At 34.6% G+C, this 23,289-nt stretch overlaps 1 protein-coding gene across 1 annotated transcript in view; it reads right to left on the reverse strand.

Moving 5' to 3' along the window:
- The window catches only part of LOC150094526 (dual oxidase maturation factor 2-like), a 149,420-nt gene that overhangs the window by 34,130 nt on the left and 92,001 nt on the right, over positions 1–23,289 (reverse strand). Inside the window, exons 6-7 of the mRNA XM_090412172.1 lie at positions 22,449–22,602; positions 7,691–7,902 (exon numbers count right to left, since the gene is read on the reverse strand). Of these exons, the coding sequence (XP_090268298.1) occupies positions 7,691–7,902; positions 22,449–22,602 (366 nt within the window). The remainder of the gene's footprint in view (positions 1–7,690; positions 7,903–22,448; positions 22,603–23,289) is intronic.

The raw sequence follows: 23,289 nt of genomic DNA on the forward strand, positions 1-23,289 counted from the left end.
TACAGTACTCTGGTCTTAAATATAACAGTAATTCATGCAGTTGCGAAGGTGACGTGCTGAAACTAACTTAATATTTGTTAATGCAAATCTGAAAGCTGTAATTTTTTTTTAATCGTTTGAAATACAGAAGTGCATTATCGTTACTACAGACCTTAGATAAACTCTTTAAGATACATGGTTTAAGAAAATAGAAATGCCAGATTTTTGCTTTGCACCATCAAAGGTGCAACTTATAGGGTTAGGTTGTTTACGAATAAAACAACCCAAAGTAGTTGCTGTTGCTTGATATTATAAGGCGTCTAAGGGCAAGAAGCGAGTTATTATGCCTGTTAATAGTGTGCATGCGTAGTTCTCTATTCGATTTGTTTTGTAGGAATGAAACTAGATTTTTTTGCAAGGAAACGGAATAAAAGAGTCCTTCACGTCCTGTCAAGGACGCGAAGAACTGTATATCCTAGATAAAATTCCAAAAGGTTTTTCAAACCTAAGGTACAACTATGAGGCGAGTAGAATTTCACTTAATGAGTATAGAGGGTGGTCTGAAAAGTTCCCGGCCTAACAATACAAAAACGAATTTATAATTTCAAAAATATTTTTATTTTTCAACATAATCTCCCTTAACACTAATACATTTATTTCACCGCCATTTTACCATCCCTGTAGTGGTTGCCTGTAAGATCTGCAAAATACCCTCTACAGTTGCAATCACCTCTTGATTCGAAGAAAAACGCTGACCTTCGAGGAAGAGTTTTAGTTTTGAGAAGAGATAGAAGTCAGATAGAGCCAAATCTGTGGAATAGGGTGGATGTTCCAACAATTCATAGTGCAGACCCCTTAATTTTTTCCATTGCCAAAACACCTTTGTGGGCAGGGGCATTGTCCTGATGAAAGATAATTTTTTTCTTCTGCAAATCGGGTCTTTTCTCACAATGTTTTTCATCTAGTCTAGTTAAAAGAGCGGAATAATATTCCCTGGTTTTTGTTTTACTCTTTTCAAGATAATTAATAAACAAAATGCCTTTAACATCCCAATACACCGATGCCATGATCTTTCCTGCTAATGGAACCGACTTTGTCTTCTTTGGTGTTGAACAACCGGCTTCTGTCCACTGTTTTAACTGCTGTTTGGATTCTGGTGTGTCATGGTGAATCCAAGTCTCATCATAGTAATAAATCGACGCAAACAATCAGTTTTATTCTTGATAAAACGCCCCAAGCACTGTTCAGAGATTTTCATGCGAGTGCGTTTTTGTTCTGCTGTGAGCAAACGCTACACTCATCTTGCACAAAGCTTTTTCATATGCAATTCTTCATGCAAAATATATCCTTTCTTTTGAAATGCCTATGGTCTCAGCAATTTCACGCACTTTAACTCGCCGGTCATCTAATACCATATCTGGACTTGATCAATCATTTATGGTGTTGTTACACTTTTTGAACGTCCTTCACGTGGATTGCCTTCAAGGCTGGTACGGCCACGTTTAAACTGGGCAGCCCATTTCTTAATTGTCTAAAACGAAGGCGAAGAGTGCCCATAAACTTTTATGAACTTCGGATGAATTTCTTTTTTTTTTTTTTTTTTTTTTTGCCGTTAAACCTTTTCAAAGAATTTTATAACTGCAGGATACTCAATTTTATCCATTTCAAGGAATATAGAGAACAATTTTACTTCACAGTTGTATAAAACAAAGTACTTGATAGAATGACTTGCAATTTCACATGGATGCTTCTGACCGATGTACCAACTTAGGAAAAAAAAAATTGTGCTGATAGTGTTACCATCTATGGTCGAGGCCGAGAACTTTTCAGACCTCCCTCGTTTTTATCTGATTATCGAGATAACAAAAAATCAAATATTCTTTAAAAAAACTCTGTTACTTTTGTTTGAGACCGGCTAACTGAACATGTAAAATACCGATAAAACTGAACTTTTGTGCTCTAGAACGTATCAGGTGAAAGAAGACGGTCGTTGTTATTCTTCCGTCGGGCAGTCAGTTAGGATTTCACATCCACGATTAACTTTCACTGGGCGTGTCACTCGGTTATTGAATGACATCGCAGCATAACGACAACATTACGTGCAGAAGTTCTCATAAGAATCTTTACAAAAGAATCAAGGGTAACGTCAGGATTTGAAACTAGTTTTCATTAAGTCGACCGTGCATAATGTTGTAAATAAAAAGGTAAGTTTTGCTGCGATGTTTGCGCTGGTGGCTTGAATATAGTTTCATATACAAAGATATTTAATCAGATCGTAAATATTCTAAGCAGGTTGAGTATAATTAATAATACCGAGATAAGCGCAAAGAATATAAGTGTGTATATAGGTAATCCACTGAGGACAAAAGAAACAGAAACACTGAAAGAAACTGCTCAATTTAATTGAAGAAATGGATATTATATTAACGTAATACCATATACTATAATGCTAATATAATGATAATTAATATATAAACATGAGACTATGCATCATAAGAATATTTGAAAATGTATGCAAAGGGAAATAAGCAAAGTTAAAGAGGAATGGAGCAGGTAAATATGAAGAGACAGAACAAATAATTCAAAATTTATAGAAGGCTTAAATCTGTCGGAATTTACTTTTGTATATTATATATGACAAGAAATATTATTTCTTGTCATATATAATATGACATTTTATTCATCCATTAAAAATTTTTATTTCTTGTTTATGTACAAGAACTTTATTCATCTAATATTTTACTTTAGCATAACCAAACAAAAATTTGCGCATGATGTTTCTTCATGTGTAAGGTTCACAGTTAATTTCGCATCAAGTTGCCCATTCGTATCCCACAATGCAGAATAAGTACATTATTTTTATAAGACATGTATGATGCTATACATTATTATGGCGGTCTCTTTCCGGACCGGTTTAGACCTTGATCGAAATTTCATCAGTGGGAGCTATACACATGGAGATTCGGAAGACTATCTTGGAGGTAGCAGTCACATTTTTCATAAACAAATAGCAGAATAGTATACCCCTATATTGTTCGTGGTGTAATATATTCTGCCCTGTTTTCTTGCTTTTGTGGGTTGAAGACTTCGAGTTTCCTTGGAGGAATACCTCTCCACTACCGTATGAAACCGGTTAACTTTAAACGTGAAGAGTTTGTAACAATGATTCTTCGCTTCCCAGACTTTGTTCGAACCCACGATCTTTTCAAACAAAGGGCTTCGTGTTACTAATTGAGTTATAGTTAAGTATAAGCTCTTGTTAATTATGCTCTTTCCGTAATAAATGTTTAGTTACGGGTTGCTATGAAAATCTAATCATTTTTATGACTGGAATTGCTTACTGGTCATAAAAATTGTTATGACCAGTAAGCTCGATAACATTGTGCAGAGGCATTCTAAAGTGCACACTTTTTAAATGCACGAATTTATTTCATTCTGAATGGAAGTACCCTTTTACAGAACGTCAGTATCAGTGGCGCATCCAGGGAGGGAGCCAAGGGGCCCTCCCCCCCCCCCAAAAAAAAAGAAAAAAACACTAGAAAATTTTCCAAAAATCTTTTCCTAATTAAAATTCTTTTTTTTTTTTTATTTATGTTGTGTCTTCTATTTCTATACTACTTATGAATTAGCGGCCACATAAGGTGGGAATACCGTATAGCTCTCGGGAATCACAGCCGCTATGAACGCAAGGCGAACGAAGTAGTGCTCTTGAGGACTTAACGCTACTTCGTTTGCCCGAGCCGGGCCAGAGATCACGAGTATCATATATTGGCGATTACTGCAGATGCTCAGTCATAGGTCGTATGCAATGTAGTGTGCATTCTCAAATCGTCTACTCAACTCGGCCCCTCCAAGATTAAATTCTGAGTGCGCTACTGCTCAGTATGGTCATCAATTTTAACTGTACCTTGCAGAAAATGTGGCAAAGCAGTCTCTTTACTCAAAGTAGAACCAGTGGCTATCTGTGATGTGCTGAATTTGATTGGAGCTATATAAATTGAACTGTGACTCATCTGAAATAATTGTCTTGTTCCATTGATTGGAATTCCACATAGCAATGCCCTTCGCCCATTTTGAACGCACTGGACGCACAATTTTGGTCAGAATGTGTTTTTATTTTATTTAATTTTATTTATTTTCTTTGGTTGGGACGATAACCTCTTAAGTTACTTTCTGCTAACCAACTTCTAAAAATAGTTGCGCTAGTAATTCATAACGTATTTTGGAAGGTGTGAATTTTAGACAGAAAGCAAATATCGCTTACTCTTCTATCTATCAAAAATTCATCATACCGCGTTTCACTGCATACAGCATTATAAAAAGAATTTTTTTAAAAACTCATTAAACCGAGCGATTGACGGGATTGACTAATGTCTTGTTCAGAAAGCTAATCAACAGCAGCAAAACCGAGACAGTGCGTCAACGTTCAATTCTTCTTCTTCCTCATCGTTCATCTAATTCTATGTAAATACGAAGCAACATACACACTATTTACCACCGCACATATACCCGCTCCTGTTTTAAAGACTTCCGCATAGAATTCATTTCCGGGTCAGCTGATCAGTCGTTATTCATGTTTTTACCAGTTAACTAGTCCTTTCACTATCAGGAATTCGCTTTTTATTCACTGTCGTATGATCACGAATGCACACAAAACTGCTAGTTATTATGGCTGATGCGATTCTCTCCCTCCTCCCCTCTTTCGCTACGATAAAAGAGTAATAATTCTTTATAGTCGTGAACACGCCTGCAACTAAGCGTGTGCTACTTTTTTGTGCTGCTGAACAGAGTTCTCTGTAAAGAATTGCGTTGATCTGGAATTTCGTACAAGCCAGTAGCTCGAAGATGTCTCAAATACTTAATTTATGAGAAACATTTTTCCTGTCGTATACTTAATACGCCGTTTATTTTTTAAGTCGAACTTCATGTATAAGTTTTACCCAATTTAGATCGGGAAATAGGGAAATGCAATCCATGTGTTTCAGTGGTCTGAGAATGTGTAATTAAACTTTAATGTACTGTAAACTTCCCCATACTTTTAGCCTTCGAATTATTTGTTCTGACAATTTCCAAGAAAAAACAAACACGGCTGTTTAAACATAAAGCTTTGCTGAGAGCATTGACTGTAATGACATAGCAGTGGCCTAGAAACCTTCATTGTTGCGTCATCGCAGGAGTGAAGCTATTCTGTGGAAATCTACATGCAGGAAACAGGCAGAAAGAAGGAAATGATATGGTGTTTTTGGACTGTTAAAAGTACATTTCAGCTACAGGTGTCGATTTAATTTTTTATACAAAGGAAGTTATAGTTAACCTTAGTCTACGTATATTCATGGAAATATTTCGTGTAAATATTGTATAGTACAATGAGAGCAAGTGAATCTTTTCCAGAAATGGTCTTTTGTAGACTAAGAACGTCATTTTTTCTCTTATTTCCGCAGCCGAACATTCTAAACCATGAATACAACGAAATGATTATTCTATTTTTGCACTCCCCCCCTCTCCAAAATTCAATTATTGTGTCAAATTCTTCTCACTGACTTGTCATCCTTCGCGCTTCTCCTAATGGAGCAATGAACTCTCATCTAAATAACCTTTGCATGTTAACCCTTCCTATTGCATGACAATAATGTGAAAATATATGATCAGAAATGATGCCAAGGCTAATAAAATATCATTTTGGCATGGTCAATAAAAGAAATAAACAGGATACGAAGCGGCCCATTGAGACCTTGAATCTCTTTTCGCCCTGATTAATACTCGACGCATAACGATGGGGAAATACACCATTTTTTCTTTCGGTCACGGCCACCAACACTTGGCTAATGGCATTTCGGCAAACGCGAGTTCCTCTCTTCCCTTCCCAGCATCCCCCCGCCACCAAGATTTTTAAAATTTTTAATTTTCAGTTTTGAACTTTCTTTTATCATATTAATAACAATTGCTATCATTCATTCACTCAGTAAAATCATTGCTATACAACCAAGTTTTTATTTCATTGCATCAGGACGGCTCGAATTTAATACAGATCAAACACTAATGGTGGAATATCAGGAAATATAACCTGGCATTATCAGTAAGCTGGTTTATTTCCTCTTAAAATAGGGTTCTTTGATCAGTCGCATAAGAAAAGTATCCGTATTGCTAACGTCTGGAAGACAAGGGACCAAAATTTAAGGAGTATTTGATTTAAAAAAAAAAAAAAAAGAGTATTCAGTAATTCTTAACTAGGGTTAAGAATTACCGAATAAATTAAATTATAATAATTAAATTAATCATTAAATTAAATTAATTAAATCATATGTAAATCCATCTGTCTTTATCAGCTCTATGTCTACGTTTGGAAATGCCCGTCTTATGGCTTTTGAGTAGACCGATTTCTCCACACTGGCACTGTTTCTGATAGTCAACCACTTGTTAAAAATGAAATGCGTTATATACTGGTGTGTGTATAGTTCTCCTTTGTTATGATATTGCAATTATAGGATATTTTAGAAATAACAGGTTTTTACCATTGTGTATGATTTAGCAGTCTTTTCTGTGTTCCTTCAAAAAGGATTAATGAAATCAAATGGTTTAATTATGAATATGGCATATTTAATGAAGAGATAAGCAGTTTTTACTTCGTTTTCAACACTCCAGTTTGATCTTCCTCTGATGATGGAGTTTTCTTTGGCGAGAAAAATTATGAGTTCCGATCTCGTCTAGGATACAAAGGAACATTTATAAGGAACAGTTATAAATAAGTTAACCGTTCTCATATGAATGTGATAACATTTTCCCTCTCACATACTTGGATTTCTCCTTCCTCGGTTCAAAACAAATCAGCAGGGGGAAACATACGCTGTTAGCTGACATAATATGCCTACTCTGCGCGCGGGCTCCAATATATATATATATATATATATATATATATATATATATATATATATATATATATATATATATATATATATATATATTGGATATATATGTATACCCTATTTTAGCGTTTCTTTGTTGGTCGTTACATTCGAAGCAACTAAAGTTATGGCAAAATATTATTATGTCTTAACTACTTGTGTTTTTCTAGCAGTTTTCCTATTATTGGAAATTAAATCCTTCCACCTTCATCGCTGGCTAACTTCAGCTTAATTGATCTTATAAGGTTTCTTCTACTCCTAGTCGGGATTGAGACTAATTTCAATTTCAACGATCTTTCCACCTTAATGGTATCATCGCATAGTGACAGTGCTCTGAATGGGATTTCCAATAAATAAGAAAGTTTAAGGTTGGAACCCTGTGTGAGTGGTTTATCTCAATACAAAATGACATCTAACGAGCTGAATAGGTTAATTTTAATGATTCAACCAATCAATGGAACTCCATCATTTGGTGTCTCATTAGGCACTGGCTAATTCAAAAGGCATAATTCGCGTTTGTGCATTTCGACAGAATTGCACTGTGCAGATCGTTTGCTCAAAGAATTATATCAAGAAACAATACTTTAATGATTGTGTTGAGTTATTTTAATTATTATAATCATACGTATTTTAAGCAATACATATTAAAATATTAAATATCATTACTTAAAAATGAATGTCTACTTTTTCCTTAAACATAGTGCTCAGAGTCCTGACATATGCTTGCTGCTTTTCTTCACGAAGGAACAAATATATAAATAAATACATGGCGCTTCATTTTCTAATTATTTTACTGCTAATTCACTTACCTGTAGATAACACAAGCCAAAAACACCAGCCGAATTTAAAGGTGAGCGTGCCGCCCTCGAATGGAATGACTAAATGTTTCCGAGGTAGCAAAAGAGCGTAGATGGCATTAGTGAAGAGCATCAGACCACCTGTTAGTTGCATGGTATAAGCTCCATAACGGGGAACTGTGCACAAAAGAACATTCATGAACATCCAGAGTGCGAATGCTCCCCTAAAAAGAATAATTCATGCGTAATTAGCATAGTTTTCAAGAATGTTTTTGTTAATGTTTCAAAAATGTGAGAACTTAAATAGGTTTAAGAAGAGAAGTAGCAGCGGTTGCTAATTCTAAGGATTTTTTGCTCTCCATCTTAAAACTAATAATAAACTATAATAAATGAATAAACACTATCTATTAACAAGAATATGATTATTAAAATGTCGCTGAATATAAAATAAAATAACAGTGATTTAATACTAACGTATTCTATATTTAAACCAATATACTCAAAGCAAATATGGACGTTTAGTGATTATTTTTGCTCACCAGGGAAACCACATGGATGAGACTGGTCAGATTACTGAAGACCTTAAAAAGATGGCGTAAAGCTTATCTTTTTTCATCTGTGAAATGAAGACCGAAACCTTACTCTAAAACATCAGTCAGACTTTATTTCTGAATGACGATTCTATTACTTAGAAGTCAAACTCTAGATGCATTTCGCAGCAATGCGTATCCGCTTGAACTAATGATATATAATGTTCAGAGCTTGGCATCATGTATGCCAGTTATGGTTGCCACTGTTTTTGGAGATATCTTACATATTCCGTAACGAGCATTAAAAGTATGATCTATCACACTACTTGTAGTACCAAAAATTTTAATTCGCAGTAACTGCTAAATCTATGCTATGATACAGCATATACATTATAAATCAGTTGCTTAAAATATGAAATTTGATTTAAATGATGAATTTATTTAAATTAATTAAAGACGAGTTTTTAGTTAACTGACCGTAGGGCATAAAAGTACTAAATTAACGTTGCTTACCAAGATTACTTTTCAGATGCTTCCGTAAATTCTTGTTACATAATCCTAATTTTTACTTATGATCTCTTCTATTTTTGCACATTTGGTATACTCTACATCTCAGTTGGGGATTTTATCCAAAGAAAGAATAATTTATTTAACATGGTCATTCATTGAAGAAATTTAATTAACAAATAAACTAATAAAGAGGAGCAACTGTTTTAATTCAGCATGTTATATGAACTACCTCCATAACCTGAATATTTAATATGCAGTATTTTGAACTGGACTGAGAGATAAATTAGGTTAGGTGCTAAGCAATTAGCCATTACACAAAAAAGGAACATTCTCTTGTCACGCTTGCGCGATTTATTTTACACCAAACGTAAATGCAAGGGAACGAAACATGAATGAAGTATTTTAGTCAGAATAAAAAAAAGCGTAAATATTGTTTGGATTACCAATACATTTCTAACTTCCTAGTCTTCCCGGCTTGAAAATAAGGCATTTTGTTAACATTCTTGGCAACAACTGTTCATTATTATTTCTAGCTACAGGATTATAATGGAAATTGTATAAATTTACGAATTATCCAGTTCTATTTTTTTTTTCAATAATAAACACAACGTCAGAAATTATTATATATGTCAATTTCATCAATATTCACTAAATGCTTTACGAAATTTATACACACTTCAGCAAAGGAATGTATACAAATATCTTCTTCAGTCAGCTTAAGGAAGTTGACGTTGATAATTGAGTTTTTTTGTCCCAAGATAAGTTGAATTAAATTATCACGTAGTTGACCCGTACAATAATTATTTTAATTGGTCTGCGAGTCAGAATGTTACAAGGTGGCATGCAATTAAAAAATAAATAGTTTCATGTGAAAAAAAAGCAACATTCAACCTGTCTTACAGATTAACAGATATAATCCATAAGACAAAATATATTTTTTTAATGAAAGAGGTTTTGCAATCTGGGTAGTGAGTACATAATATTTTAATTATTATCAAAAGTCAGCGTGGCTTTTAAACCAAGTATTTTGGCGAGTTACTGACTATTATTACAATAATTATTATGACCAAAATCCAGCCTGCTGTAATTGAGGTGCTAGGCTGACTATTATCAAACTGTCGCTTGTATTCGACAGAAGTATTCAACCCGTCGCAGTAAGCCGAATTCGATGCATTAAATCCAATAATAATTAAAAAACTGAAACACTTTGAAAATAGTGAATATTGTCCTAACGTTATCTTCTTCTCCTCATTCTCCAAGACACCTTTACAGGTCGCATCGTTCAAAGATTTCGCACACTTTGAAATTTAGTTGAAATTAGTAATTCTCAGGGAAGCATATCTTGTGCTTGATCTAATAAGGATTTAAATTCGATCGGACTAAACTGAAGGGCTAGGTTATGAGAGAGAGAGAGAGAGAGAGAGATCTCATATGTCACATACACCTTTACAGATTACATTGTGCGACTGATTCTAACCTAATTTTGAAAATATAGGTGTTTGTAATATTGTTTATGTTAGAAACACCCACTCTGTGAAATCCAAGCTAATTGGATTAAAATAAAGGGAGAAAGTACTGTTTTTTTCTCTGCAAATATTCTTCAAGTTGAATTGTTTAACAGTTTTCCACTCAGTGTTGAATATATTTGTTGCTTCTAAGGTTCCCTGACAATTTCCACACTGGTGAATCAAAGATGGAATGGGTTTTGAAGAGGCGGAAGAGTGAACTAAAATGCCGCGACACCACTAGAGATCGCATCGTTTAACTTTTTCGGAAATTTATTCTGGACTCTTTAAATTTCATCTCAAAACTGTAGTGCTAGATCCTTAAAAACTTAAAAGAAGTAGAAGGATAGCTACAGTTTCAAAGCTGTTAGCTGACATTATTGTTTTAATGTTGAGTATGTAAAGTCTCAAAAATTGTAGCAATACCATAACATCACTAAGAACAGTATCACTGGTTATTAATGTTAGTCAAGTAGCCGCTTCTAAATTGCAGTTAATTTCCTCATTAATTGGTCCACATTTTTACATATGAGATTTTTATTCGATATTTAATATAAAATTCACATCGGAGAAGTTGTAATGATGGCGGCTATGAAGATAATTAACTTCATTTAGAATTTTCCGGTAATGGCCTTGTGCTTTTTGTTTCAGAAACCACGCTGTCTATAGATAAACAAATATCTCAGATATATCCCCGTGAAACTTTTTAAATTCCGATAATTAATCCCATTAGAATTTGGCCGCTAATGGTAGTTGACATTTTGTTTGTTTGTTTCAAAAATCATAGTCTACAGCAGAGTTTCCCAAATTGTGTGTCACGGAACACGGGTGTTCCGCGGAAAGTGAATAAGTGTTCCGTGAAAAATTATCAAAATTAATATTAATATGAGCCTGGAACGGTTTTAAATGCTGCGACTCTAACCAAGGTGTTCCGTTAAAAATTTCATGATTTGTGAAGTGTTCCGTCGTAGGAAAAATTTGGGAAACGCTGGTCTACAGATTAAAAAAGACCTCAGAAATGTCCAAGAGGAAACTCTTGAACATTTCTGAGTTACTTTTGAAGCATCTTTGCCCTTCTCAAAACCAGTTATTATATGACTAGCAACTAGTCCTTATTTTCGCAGTTCAGCTACAAATTCATCACACCAGCTCCATTTTTTTTTTTCATTAGTACGTACGCCTGTTTTAGGTGAACAGCTTCTTTACTGTTTCTCAAACATAACAGTGCGTTCAAACATAAATTCCTCCCATAAGATAAATGCGTATATAAATGTAATTTCATATAGTGGTGAAAGCGATGTTCACTTTGCACATAATCTGACGAATACTTTTTTATGAAACGTTTCAAGTGCTTTCGGAAGGCATTTCAGTTTGAAAACTGAATTACAAAGAAATTGTTACGAAGTCATCGGATAAATAAAACACCGAAGAGATTCCGAACAAATTTATCATCAAACGAGTTCACAACAGACGAGTCCACATTTAACTGCATCACATGACGCAGGTAAATGTGGCAAAAGTACCAAGGAACGTAGGAAATGCAGCATTAAGCAACCAGAGTCTATAAGAGTGCTTCTATCACTGTAACATGGCAGAAGGCACTAGCAATAAGTCATTACTGCTGAAAAATGTAAATATTTTACCTTAAATTTAAAATGACAAGAGTTGGAACTGCAAGTTCACAGCATACTTCAGTATTCTGATTGTTCATAGAATTCTGCCATTGAATGCTTGTCTATGGAATTCAGTTATCTAGCTACATAGTAGCTAGATAATTGAATCCTCGTGAATCTTCATAAAAGAAGCGCGATTTCATTTGGATGAGTAAATTGTTATCATAAGTGTGGAATATCATCGCTAGTTGCACGAAACTTATTTACTTAAGACGACGTAGTGCCTGGTGTGCATTAGCGACCTAGACTTGTCATTACATAATTTAATGAGATACCAACAATTTCTCGTCATTCTACAACTTAACTAAAAATAGAGCTTCTTGGCATACCCATTTCTTGTGGCATGCTTAAAAAATAATCTCTTTAAAGAATATTGAGCATTGAGGTCACGCAGTAGAGCAGTTATTTGATTCAAATTCTCTGTGTAGTAGATCCATATTGATATGAATATTACAGCTATTCTGTAATATGATTTATTTTCGGTTCCCTTATATGAGGAACGTCATTACCAGGTCACGTTTTAGGGAGTCTTCTTAGACTATTAATTTAAAAATATAAATCCAGTAAAGGATGACTGAAAGCTACTCAGGAAAATCTCGTTTTCATTTTAACGTATTAACCTCAGTGAAAGCTTCGTTCCACTCTGAATGATTTATTGTAGCTGTTGTTCAGATTCATATTGTTATAATAGATGTTTTCTCAATTGGAATTGTTTTTCTTTGCATCTCAGGCCAGAATTCGTTTTATTCCACTCCTCCTTTCCAGCTTCCCACTTAAATTTGTGTTCTGTTCTTCATTGAAACAAATAGTATATCTAAAGCATTGTTTATAATTTCGCCAAATAACCAAGCCTATTAGGCAAGTGTATCATGGCTGTTACTAGTATGCGCTTTCTGGTTCTCTGTTAACTTTGTTTTGAATTCTGTATGATTTAAAAAAACATTAAGTGTTGATAAAACAATTATTTAATGGGAAGGCGCTTAGAGTTAAAGAGACGCGCATCATCCGCATTCAGCCTCCATAGTGAAGTTTATAAAAAAAAAAATAGAAGAAATTCGAAGTCAGTGCTTTCTTTTTTAAGATAAATCCCATTCAACCAGAAAAAACTGCATCTAACGATAGTCTTTAATTCTTATACAGTATTATGGTAATTAAATCAAAGAAATAATTATGAAAATCTCTAGTTTTCTTTTAATGTAAAAATCGTTTTGCCTAGGGGATGAAATCTTCTGTTTTCTATATGGTCGTTTATTTAGGCATCACGAAGTTTGTCAGGATTTTATCTTCTAAGAATAGCGAGGTCCTGTTGCATAAAAATGCCCCATTAGTTTTCAAGATTGTCTGATTATATCCTATTCCTCGCAACTAAATATTTAATTTTTAAAATGCACTGTGCAATTATTACGTATTGCATCTACAGTATATGCTGGTTAGTAATATAAAGCGCATGAGTCGCGTGCTGCAATGGAAAATGACCATGTTAATGTTGCAACCAAATGTAAAATGCAAAGGACAAAGCTTATTAATTAACACGGTAAGTCAGAAGTTTTATTTGTTTTGTTTGTTTGTTTTCGGGATGTAAAATTTCCAAGGTATTTCTCTAGCACATACCAACTATCAATTAGTCTAGTGACATTTACTAGGGCATTTCTTGCTAGATTTTATTTCAGCAAATTAGTTTGGAGCTTACATACAACAGTACTGGAATAAAAAAAGGTGATAAAAATTAAGGTCAGTAACAAATATCACATTCCTTACTTCCACTATGTTGAATTGCTTGTCAGTATAATTTTAATACGTGCTTGCACGGACTTTTAGCACCATTTAACTGTCCTAATAAACAACTGTAACGGTATTTAGGCTAACTCTGACGTATCTGGAATAGGTGTATGGTCGTGGCCACGTGTGTATATCCTGTGCTCATAATATTTCGACACGCCATAAAATTTAGAGGTCGAACAGCTGTGATGGTTTAAATGACAAGTAGTGCTGATTGTGATGTATAACAGATTCGAAGTGATACAGTTTGACAGTCTTTCAGGTATTTTGCTGACTGTCGCGAAGATTAATATTCTGTTATATACTTTTATAACGTATACATAAAATAATCCGAATTCTGTTGGGTAGAAATGCAAGGGGAAAAACATTATGGACTATAACTATTTCCAATAGGGAAATAGGAATTTGATTGTGCCCTAGCTACTGAACATATGATAAAATAGTAACAAACTTATTACATTGCAGCTGCTTCAATTTTTAGGTTGAGAGCCGTAGCCAACAATCAAATATAAACAGTGATTAATTGTCTGTTATGAGGATCTGGAAGTCAACTTGCAATTTATTACATAACGAAGTTTTTCATAACAATCACTGTACTTCTTGACATATGTTCATCTATAGAACCCCGTGTTTTCCAACCGTAGTAACCATATTTATTATAAGGACTGCACCCGCGAAAAAAACACTGGAAATTTATAGTACATTAATATTAGTATTAATTAAAGTAATAAGATTAACTAATTAATATTAATTAAATTAAGTAAAGGACTAATAACCTTGACTGTTGAATCTCTAGCTGGCGGGTGATTCATCAGTCAGTGAGAGAATTGATACTTTCACATAAATTACCAATTAATAAAAAAAAAATAGAAAACAATAAAAGAGATACGTAATTTAAATTTCTCACTTCGCATAAAGCGTAAACAAAATCATAACACGGTTCATGCGAACTCGTTTACGTCTTGTTAAAACAGTGTCACCTTTTACGAGCAATAAAGATTAAAAAAAAATTAATTCGTTTTGTGTAATTTATATGAGCAAAATTATTTTTTAAAAGAGCTACTGTGAAACGACACAAATTCAGGAAGACTTAAACAAATTTCTCCTTTTTAAATGGAATTTTCCATTTTTTTTATATGAAGTTTTTTGAAAGTTGCTCAAGTGTTGAAAAATAGTTTAATTTCATACATTCACATGGAATTATAAAATTGGTAACCATGAAGATATATCAGCTCTCAGGAAGAAATGTTCATCATGAGAGAAATGCTACGCTCTATTGGTAATATCAGTAACTACTACAACTCAGCTGTTCTCAGCTTGGTGACATAGTCAAAATACACTGGAATCCAAAACCTAAGGACTAACACAATATTTTTAAAGATTACAATCGCAAATTCAGACGAATCATCTTATATGGCAATTTGCATAACTGACGATTTCGAGTAGAAAGCGGACATACCTTCAAATTTTGGAATCGCGCGCAAAGGAGTCACGTGGTAGCACTCAACAGGATAAAAGGCAAAAGGCTGCGCTAAGCGAATTGTGTTTGAAGGAATCTCTTTTCGTGAAGGAATAAAGTCGCAAAGTTGGATGTATTGTAATGTCTCAAAGAGATCATCTAAATGATTTCAATCGCAGCAGATTTATTGGTAAGCTTGAAGAAGGCCACAGAATTACTGACATTGTCAGAGTTTGGAATCTCACAGAGTGTTGTATCCAGGATCTGGATAGCGTTTCAAACCAGAAGAATGTGTTCCAGAGATATACTAAGAGGTCGTCCTTGCTCTGCCACGGAGCAAGAAGACAGATTTTGGGTTATAAAAGTAAAACGTAATCGACGCACCACGGCAAGTCAGCTTGCAAGTGTCGGCTCCATTCAAGCACAGGTACGCGGATATATCGACAAACTGTGGCAAGACGTCTGCGACAAGTAGGCCCATTCATCCGAAGGTCTGTAACTTGCGTCCTTTTATACACAGATCATCGTAGAGCACGTTTTCAGTGATGTTGTACCATAAAAATTGGACAAGACACAAATGGGCTAATGTATACTCTTTGCAGATGAGAGTCATTTAAGTCTTTCTGCGATTCTAGACGACACGATGTGGCGTGAAAGTGGTGCTGCTTACCATCGCGAGAATGTTATTGAAAGCGATAGATACGGCGGTGCTGAGGTCATGGTATGGGGAGACATTATGCTTAATGAACGCACCGAGCTACAAGTGCTTGACAAAGGGGCTATGACTGGTGAACGATAGTGCAACGTTCTTCCACGTCATGTTCGATTGTTCGGTGGTGCTGTAGGCAAAGAATTCATTTTAATGGATTACAATGCCATACTGCACCGTATACAAGCAGTGAAGGCATCTGGAGATGGAGAATATTAATCGAATCGAGTGACCAGCACGCTCCCCAGATCTCAATCCTATAGAACACGTTGGGGAGGCGCATTGCTGTTCGAAATTTCCCTCCAGAAAACAAGGCCTTATCTTCGCTCTGAAGGAGTAATGGGCCGGTTTGCCTCAAGAACTTCTGAATCATTTAGTACGATGCTTAGCACATTGTGGGATCTGCATCGCGGTTCGGGGTCCTTACTGAAATCTCTCCGCACAGTTTTCTGTAAGCACTGTACTATAATTCCTTAACTACGTCCTTCCGAAATTTGTAACTTTTGGAAAAAAACGTATTGAAATTTGCAATTTTACAGCACATTTTTATGTAATATAATTTATTACTATGCAGGTAATAAAAATATATCCACATTTGACTGTAGTCATGAAATGTTTTTCATGTACACATAAAATGTAGCTCGTCCTTAGCTTTCGGACACACTGTACCTTTTGAATGAAAATGAATTCATATTAAACGTGCAGTAATTTTTTTTTCGCAATTTCCGTACGCTTCAGCTACCAATTGGCAGGCCAGTTCAAACGGTCTCACCGGCCCACTTCATTGGCCACCATTTGAGAAGCCCTGGTTTAGGGACATTTTTAAGGGATTTTTCAACTGAAGGTGAGTCAGCCAATCACATAAGGTTATGGCTGGATTTGTCCCTTCCGGAACTCTGATTTTTCTTCATGGAAAACAGACAAAGACGCTTGCAATTTGCAGACATTGCAAATATTTAATAGCCATGTTATGGCATGAATTAGGTTTACGAAAAAGACAAGTTACTTGAGTCAGTTGACTTCAAAGGAGGATTTAAGTCTCACAAGTTAATGGAAGATCGGATGGAATTCTACGATACGATAGCAGCCATTAATTAATTAATGGTAAAATTAAATCATTACTGAAATGTCTTTTTTATTAATAGTATTGCATGTGAAGAGATGAATGATGTTGGCCTCTATTCACCGTGGCATTTTTTCCCCTAGTATGATATGTTGTTTTTTCTTTTCTCTGATATTCAATATACTTGCTGTGACCTTTCTTTATCTCCAATAACTTTTTCACTATGGAAATATATATATATTCTATATATATATTCTACTAGGGGGACTACGGCCCCCCCCCGTGTTTCGAACTGGTAGGCCGGTTCTCCTTGAATTCTGATGACTCGAATTTTGAGGACTCTACACTCAGGGTAGCCCCTGAGTTTCAAAAAACGTGACATACAAATGTAACATAAAAAGGCTTATCATTTTATATGTATAGGGTAGATATATCAGGTCACACATGGAATGTCATATCGTGGATACACTTGTGTGCACGATATGACAGTCAATGAAATTGCTTAATCGTATGGCATGTACTCGTTTCACATAATCAAATGAGAGAAACATCCTTTGTGTTAATAAAAACCCAATCAATCCTTAAGACGGCCCAAGTGTGATTTTCTCTGATGGAAACTTCCCGCCTGATTTTCATAAAAAAATAAAAGATTCGATTCCTATCGATAATGTGAGGAATTCTTTATTTGATCTCTTTCGACGAAAGGTGAGTTATCCGGTCTCATACAGAGGTAGGGGATTTTTCCACCTCGAAACTTGGGTTTTTCGTCCCCCAGGACAGGCAAACCGGCCACATGAACACGCATGGATTACAGTCACGAATACCTTCTAGCCATAAGCCGGTCCCTAGCTCGGATAAAATGAGGGGGAGGGGACAATGAGAACTACCCTGTAAAAATCTCACCAAGAACACTTTGTGAGCAATGCCTACAAAGTCACCTTGGGTCGAAAACGACTGAAAGGGACAAACTATCAGCAAACCACTTTGATTTGATTCTGTAAGTGTTCATATGTAACTATTAAAACACAAATGGACTCCACGCTTTTGAAATTATATTTTTTAAATGAAATTGAATTTAAAAAATATCAGGGTGGACCTCATAGATTTTGTAGTTGCAAACCACTTTGATTTGATTCTGTAAATGTAACTATAAAAACACAAATGGACTCCACGCTTTCTAAATTATATATAATTTTACATGCTTTTACTTTGTAGTAAGAACGCATTATTTCATGAAACTTTTTGTGTCAGTTTGGTGTGCGTGCTGGGGCGCAACATGAAATGTATTTTTTATTGTGAGTTGTGATCAGAAAAAGATTAAAAATACTACCATAGCCAATCCTTCATCAACTATGCCAGTGTTCTGCAACTTGAAATTCCTATTATGAAATTCTGATAAAGATTATTTAATCTTCGATCGATTATTTTAATACGAATTTTTATGTTGAATGTTATACTTTATAAAGGTACCTGAGGCAAATAAGGCCCAGCGTCTAATAAAGTCCGTTTAAAAAAAAAAAATCACATTTACGGTAAGTTGCGCTGGTTTGGTTTCTTACACACAGAGGACGCAATAAGCAATGACAAATCAGTGGCGCCGTATTGTCTACCGACTGTATGTCAGGTTGACCTAGACCTTTGTGGAAGTGATTGTGTCTTCCCGTTTAATAATATTACGCCGCAATAATTTGTAAGTTTTAATTAAAAATATTGTTCTTTTCGCATTATTTTTATATTTAACTTGTTCTTTCAATATTCAGTTTTATGATAAAAAATGTTTTAATTGATTTGAATTCATATTTTATGTGAAAATAGATGTGATCTAATCTAGTTCTCGGCGGTTAATAAGGCCCAGTAAATTTGTTGATGGGCCTTATTAAACTTCTGGGTTGAATGTTAGCAGGCGCCCAATTATTTATGACTCCGATTCTTCTAACACCGAGCCCAAGTCTTATGTCTCTCAGCCAAGACATCAACATCGTCGGTTTCGACTCTACTTCTCAACATCTTCGGATTCCGACAATGAAACTATTGAGCCAGTATCAAGATGGGAACAAACAGCAGAAGAGGCCGCATCAATAACAGTACATGTAAGAATATGTCCTAATCCTCCATCTTGTGATTCAAATAACTCCGATGATGATATTCCATTGGCAAATCTAAAAACAAAGAACTCTTTGAAGTCATCGTTTCAGGAGTTAATGCCAACGCCAAATTATGCAGTTGTAAAGGCAACACCACGAAGAAAAGCGTTAAATTATAAGGGCCAGAGGGTGACCAAAGATCTTTTCAAAGAAAGGGATAGTAAGAAAGAGAAGGCTGCCACTTAAAAACAGGAAGAACCAAAAAAAAAAAAATAAAGGAACAAACAGTGTCAAAAGAGGGATGGTATTGCCATGGATGCAGAGAAGAAAAGGTCGCTGATATGAGGCAATGCACACGGTGTCTTAAATGGTACCATGAAGAGTGTGTTGGTCTCACCAAAGAAGAATGTGGCGTATTTGTATGCCCTTATGACTGTTCTTAAGCTAATAATTATGATTAAAATTAATAATAATTATATTCTTTTTTAAATATTTAATTTTGTTCAAGGGCTTTATTAAACTACTATGGTTTAATAAGGCCCACTCAAAGTTTTTTAAAGACTTGGTTAAAATATAAATTACTGCAAGAATTGTTCTTATTTGTGTTTTTTTAATTAGTGATAATACAAACTTTAATATGAACACTGTTGTTTCAATTAATCTAAACAATTGTCTAACTTATTAAAATTTTAAATAAGGTGGGCCTTATTTGCCTCAGGTACCTTTATATCGTTCTCTGCTGTAAAATTTTAAATTCTTCGAAATTTTTTTAAAGATGATTCAAGTGTTTCTAGAAGGCTTTCTTATTGTTGAATAATATCATGACATCGTTGATTTAACATCGATATGTATACACCAGTGGCGTCGCGTGCCCATTTAGGTTGGGTGTGCTGTCGTGTGGCTTATGCAATCCGCGCTACAAAATTCACGTCAATTTGACTATATGTTTGCATTTTTATTGATGTATGAGAGTTTTAAAAGTGTATAGCGTATCAACGCTCATCTTAATTGGTCCAATGCAATTAATTGTACAATAACTTTGAATACTTTAATTTATCAATTCATTTTAAATATGGAAAGCATAAAGGTCAAATTAACAACAGCTATGCTTCACGCGCGTCGTTTATGTGAGATACATAAAGGGTTTACGCTTCGTGGTGAGATTAGATTATTATTTTCAAATTCTAAAGTGAGACACGCATAATTTGAATTTTGATATGATTTTTAAATACAGCCATGTAATGCGCACAGAAATCGGAAAAAAAAAGTAATCACTTTGGAAATTACTTTTCCGGATTACAAAGAAACGTTGAATTAACTCGTTTTACTTACTTCTTATACATAGGTTCCAACCACATTCGACATTGAACGTTGTCATGAGTTGCTGCTTTTATTTTCTGAGTTTCCTCTGTTTTACGTGTGTGAAGTGTGAACAGACGTGTTTATGACACTGACATAGACAAGTTTTTAATATCTATTTAGAATTTCTATAAATAATTTATAACTTTTTTTCCCATATTTACATTCGACTAGAGCTTTCCCGAATTGTAATCATACAATTCGGATAAGTTCTAGCAGAAAACGGAACACAGTACATCGTCAATATGTTTCCCATTGTAAATATGGACAAAAAAGTTATAAATTATTTATAGAAATTATAAATAGATATTAAAAACTTGTCTATGTCAGTGTCATAAACATGTCAGTTCACACTTCACACATGTAAAACAGAGGAAACTCAGAAAATAAAAACAGCAACTCATGACAACGTTCAATTGGATTGCTTCACACAATAAGCAGTCGCAGCCCCTAACAACTTTTGGATGCTATTGTCTAAGCGCACATCCTGCCTCGCCTTCTGAGCCGTTTAAAAAACTGGAACGCTAAGAATTTGTCACTCTGTGCCATCTGCACTTCTATTTAAAGGGCTCAAAGGTGTCTGTATTTGTGATTGCACACCCGGTTTATTAACGCGAATGTGGTACAATGTTTACCTCGCAAAGTGTCCTCTTAATTAAGCATTAGTATATTGTGTTTAATTTTAAGAATCATTCGAAACAGGAAACAATTAGGGGAGATCTTTAACAGGATTAAATACAAAAACATAATATCGATTATATTGCTATTTCGTGATGCACGACAGTAGCGTACATCACAAGAATGAATTTTGTGATGTATGAATTTAGTAGCGTTTCTCAAAGTGTGGCCTGCAGCCCACTAAGGGAGCGCAAATTTTCTTTTATATATTTATCTTAGTTTGTAAATTTTCAGATACAATTTAGAATATATTAAATTCCCCATTAAATAAAAGTTCGTTTACATAATTAGCTTAATTTCAATATAATAATATGCATAATATTTTGCCACATGCCATATATCTCAATACTCAAGTCTATAATAGTACATAATCAGGTACTGTTCGCCACGATACGCGGTGATAGAGTGACTGATTAGAATAGAATAAGACACATCCCCCCCCCCCCCCTTGAGTAAAACAGTGGAAATCCAACAGAATAAGAAAAAAAAAATGCGTAAGATGACTGTGAATGTACGGAGTCTAGCAAGATCAACTTTCGTTTCTGCATACAAACCTACTGCCAGTACTTAATTTCGTGCAGTTTATTTCTGATGACTGCTGCTAATGATTTAATTTTATGAACTTTTTTATGTGACTCCCATCTACGAAACGCAGTAAACCTATAGTACATTTAGTACCATGAATGAGTTAAGAGATTTTTTTATTTTATTTTATTTTTTACATAACCGGCAACCCTACTCTAGAGATCAAACATGAAGTTTTACAAACACTCTTCTGGTCTCCTGTTATCAGGGTGGTTGGCTGAGATCGGGCGGAGAAATTCATGTCTATTCGCAAATATCCATGCTGACTATGGAATTTGATACAGATACAGAATCAAATTTAATATCAGGTGCTGTCATGTGGATATTCGATCAGTAAGAAACTAGTCGATTATCGAACGAATATACAAAACTCAAGTAAACAAAGGTGAGACCAACTTGGCAGTAGAATTGCTGCTGTTTCTACTTCCTGTCAATCTAGTCTCACCGTCGATTTTTTTTTATTCGGTCGATAAGTATGATAAGTATTCATCTCTCTCTCTCTCTCCTTCCCACCCCCTCCCTCCTTCACGGGGAAAAGGAATAATGTTCATGGCAGTACGACGGTTAATATTGCAACAGTTGTATGTTCATGCTTCACGCTATAAATACTAATTCTTCATAACATATGTTACGTTAAGAACATGAATTATATATTTACTCAACTTAGTTATTGCATAGAGCTTTGCCATTCAGTTAATAAGTTTAATGATGAATAAACAAGAACATGGATGTTTCTGAAAGACCGCATTTAATGCTTCGTTTCTTAAATTTAAATTTTTTTGTTGTTGCTGTTTTGAAGCAGTGCATATTGACCTATTCAAAAATTTGCTACTTACCATAGAAGCATATGGGAATAGTAGCCTGCTAAGCGGTAGCGTCTACCCCAGCAAAATCCTTCCAATTCCTGACTTAGGTACTCGGCAATAGTTAGAATAGGGAAAGGAAGTCCTTTGATTAGAGCGTGGCGATATTCTTGTTTGATTTCGGTAGCTACAGAAACAAATAAACATTAATCTCATGTCTGGTTAAATTGTCAACAAAATTCATAGTATGTTTTATATATATATATATATATATATATATATATATATATATATATATATATATATATATATATATATATATATAATTCAGAGATTTCACCTGCATTTCAAAAGTTCGAAAAATCGCATCTGTCAGCAGTTCCGAAAATGATAATTTTTTATTTAACATACCCGATAATTAGAGATATCAGAAAACAAACAGAAAAAAAAACTTTATCTATTTTGTCGAATTAATGCACACTTGCTAATGTATTGCTTATTTTTCTTTTTGCTCATTCCTCGACAGACTCATTTGCAGTAATAACTGTTACTAACTTAATTTATTATTATTAATTGGGCGTATATCTCCATGAAGACAACAGTCAATCGCGGGAAGCTCGCACACTACTGTTCACACGATAGCTAACAAACCTCTCTTGTTAAGCTCATTCACTGATACCACAACTACCTTCAGCAATGTCAACTTAACTAAATAATTTGAAAAGCAAAATTACTGCATTTTTCCAAATTAGTGTTGTTTTTTCTTTGCTTTGAAACTGAATAGCTGAAAAATGAAATGTTGCTATGCTATAAAATTTTACGTAAATAATTGCTGGATATTAGATGTATAACGCATTTTAATGTGCAGGCGTAT

The sequence above is a fragment of the Typopeltis vanoorti genome, chromosome 22 (assembly GCF_054136105.1).
Source record: "Typopeltis vanoorti isolate ZY-2024b chromosome 22, IOZ_Tvanoo_1.0, whole genome shotgun sequence".
Lineage (NCBI taxonomy): Eukaryota > Metazoa > Arthropoda > Arachnida > Uropygi > Thelyphonidae > Typopeltis > Typopeltis vanoorti.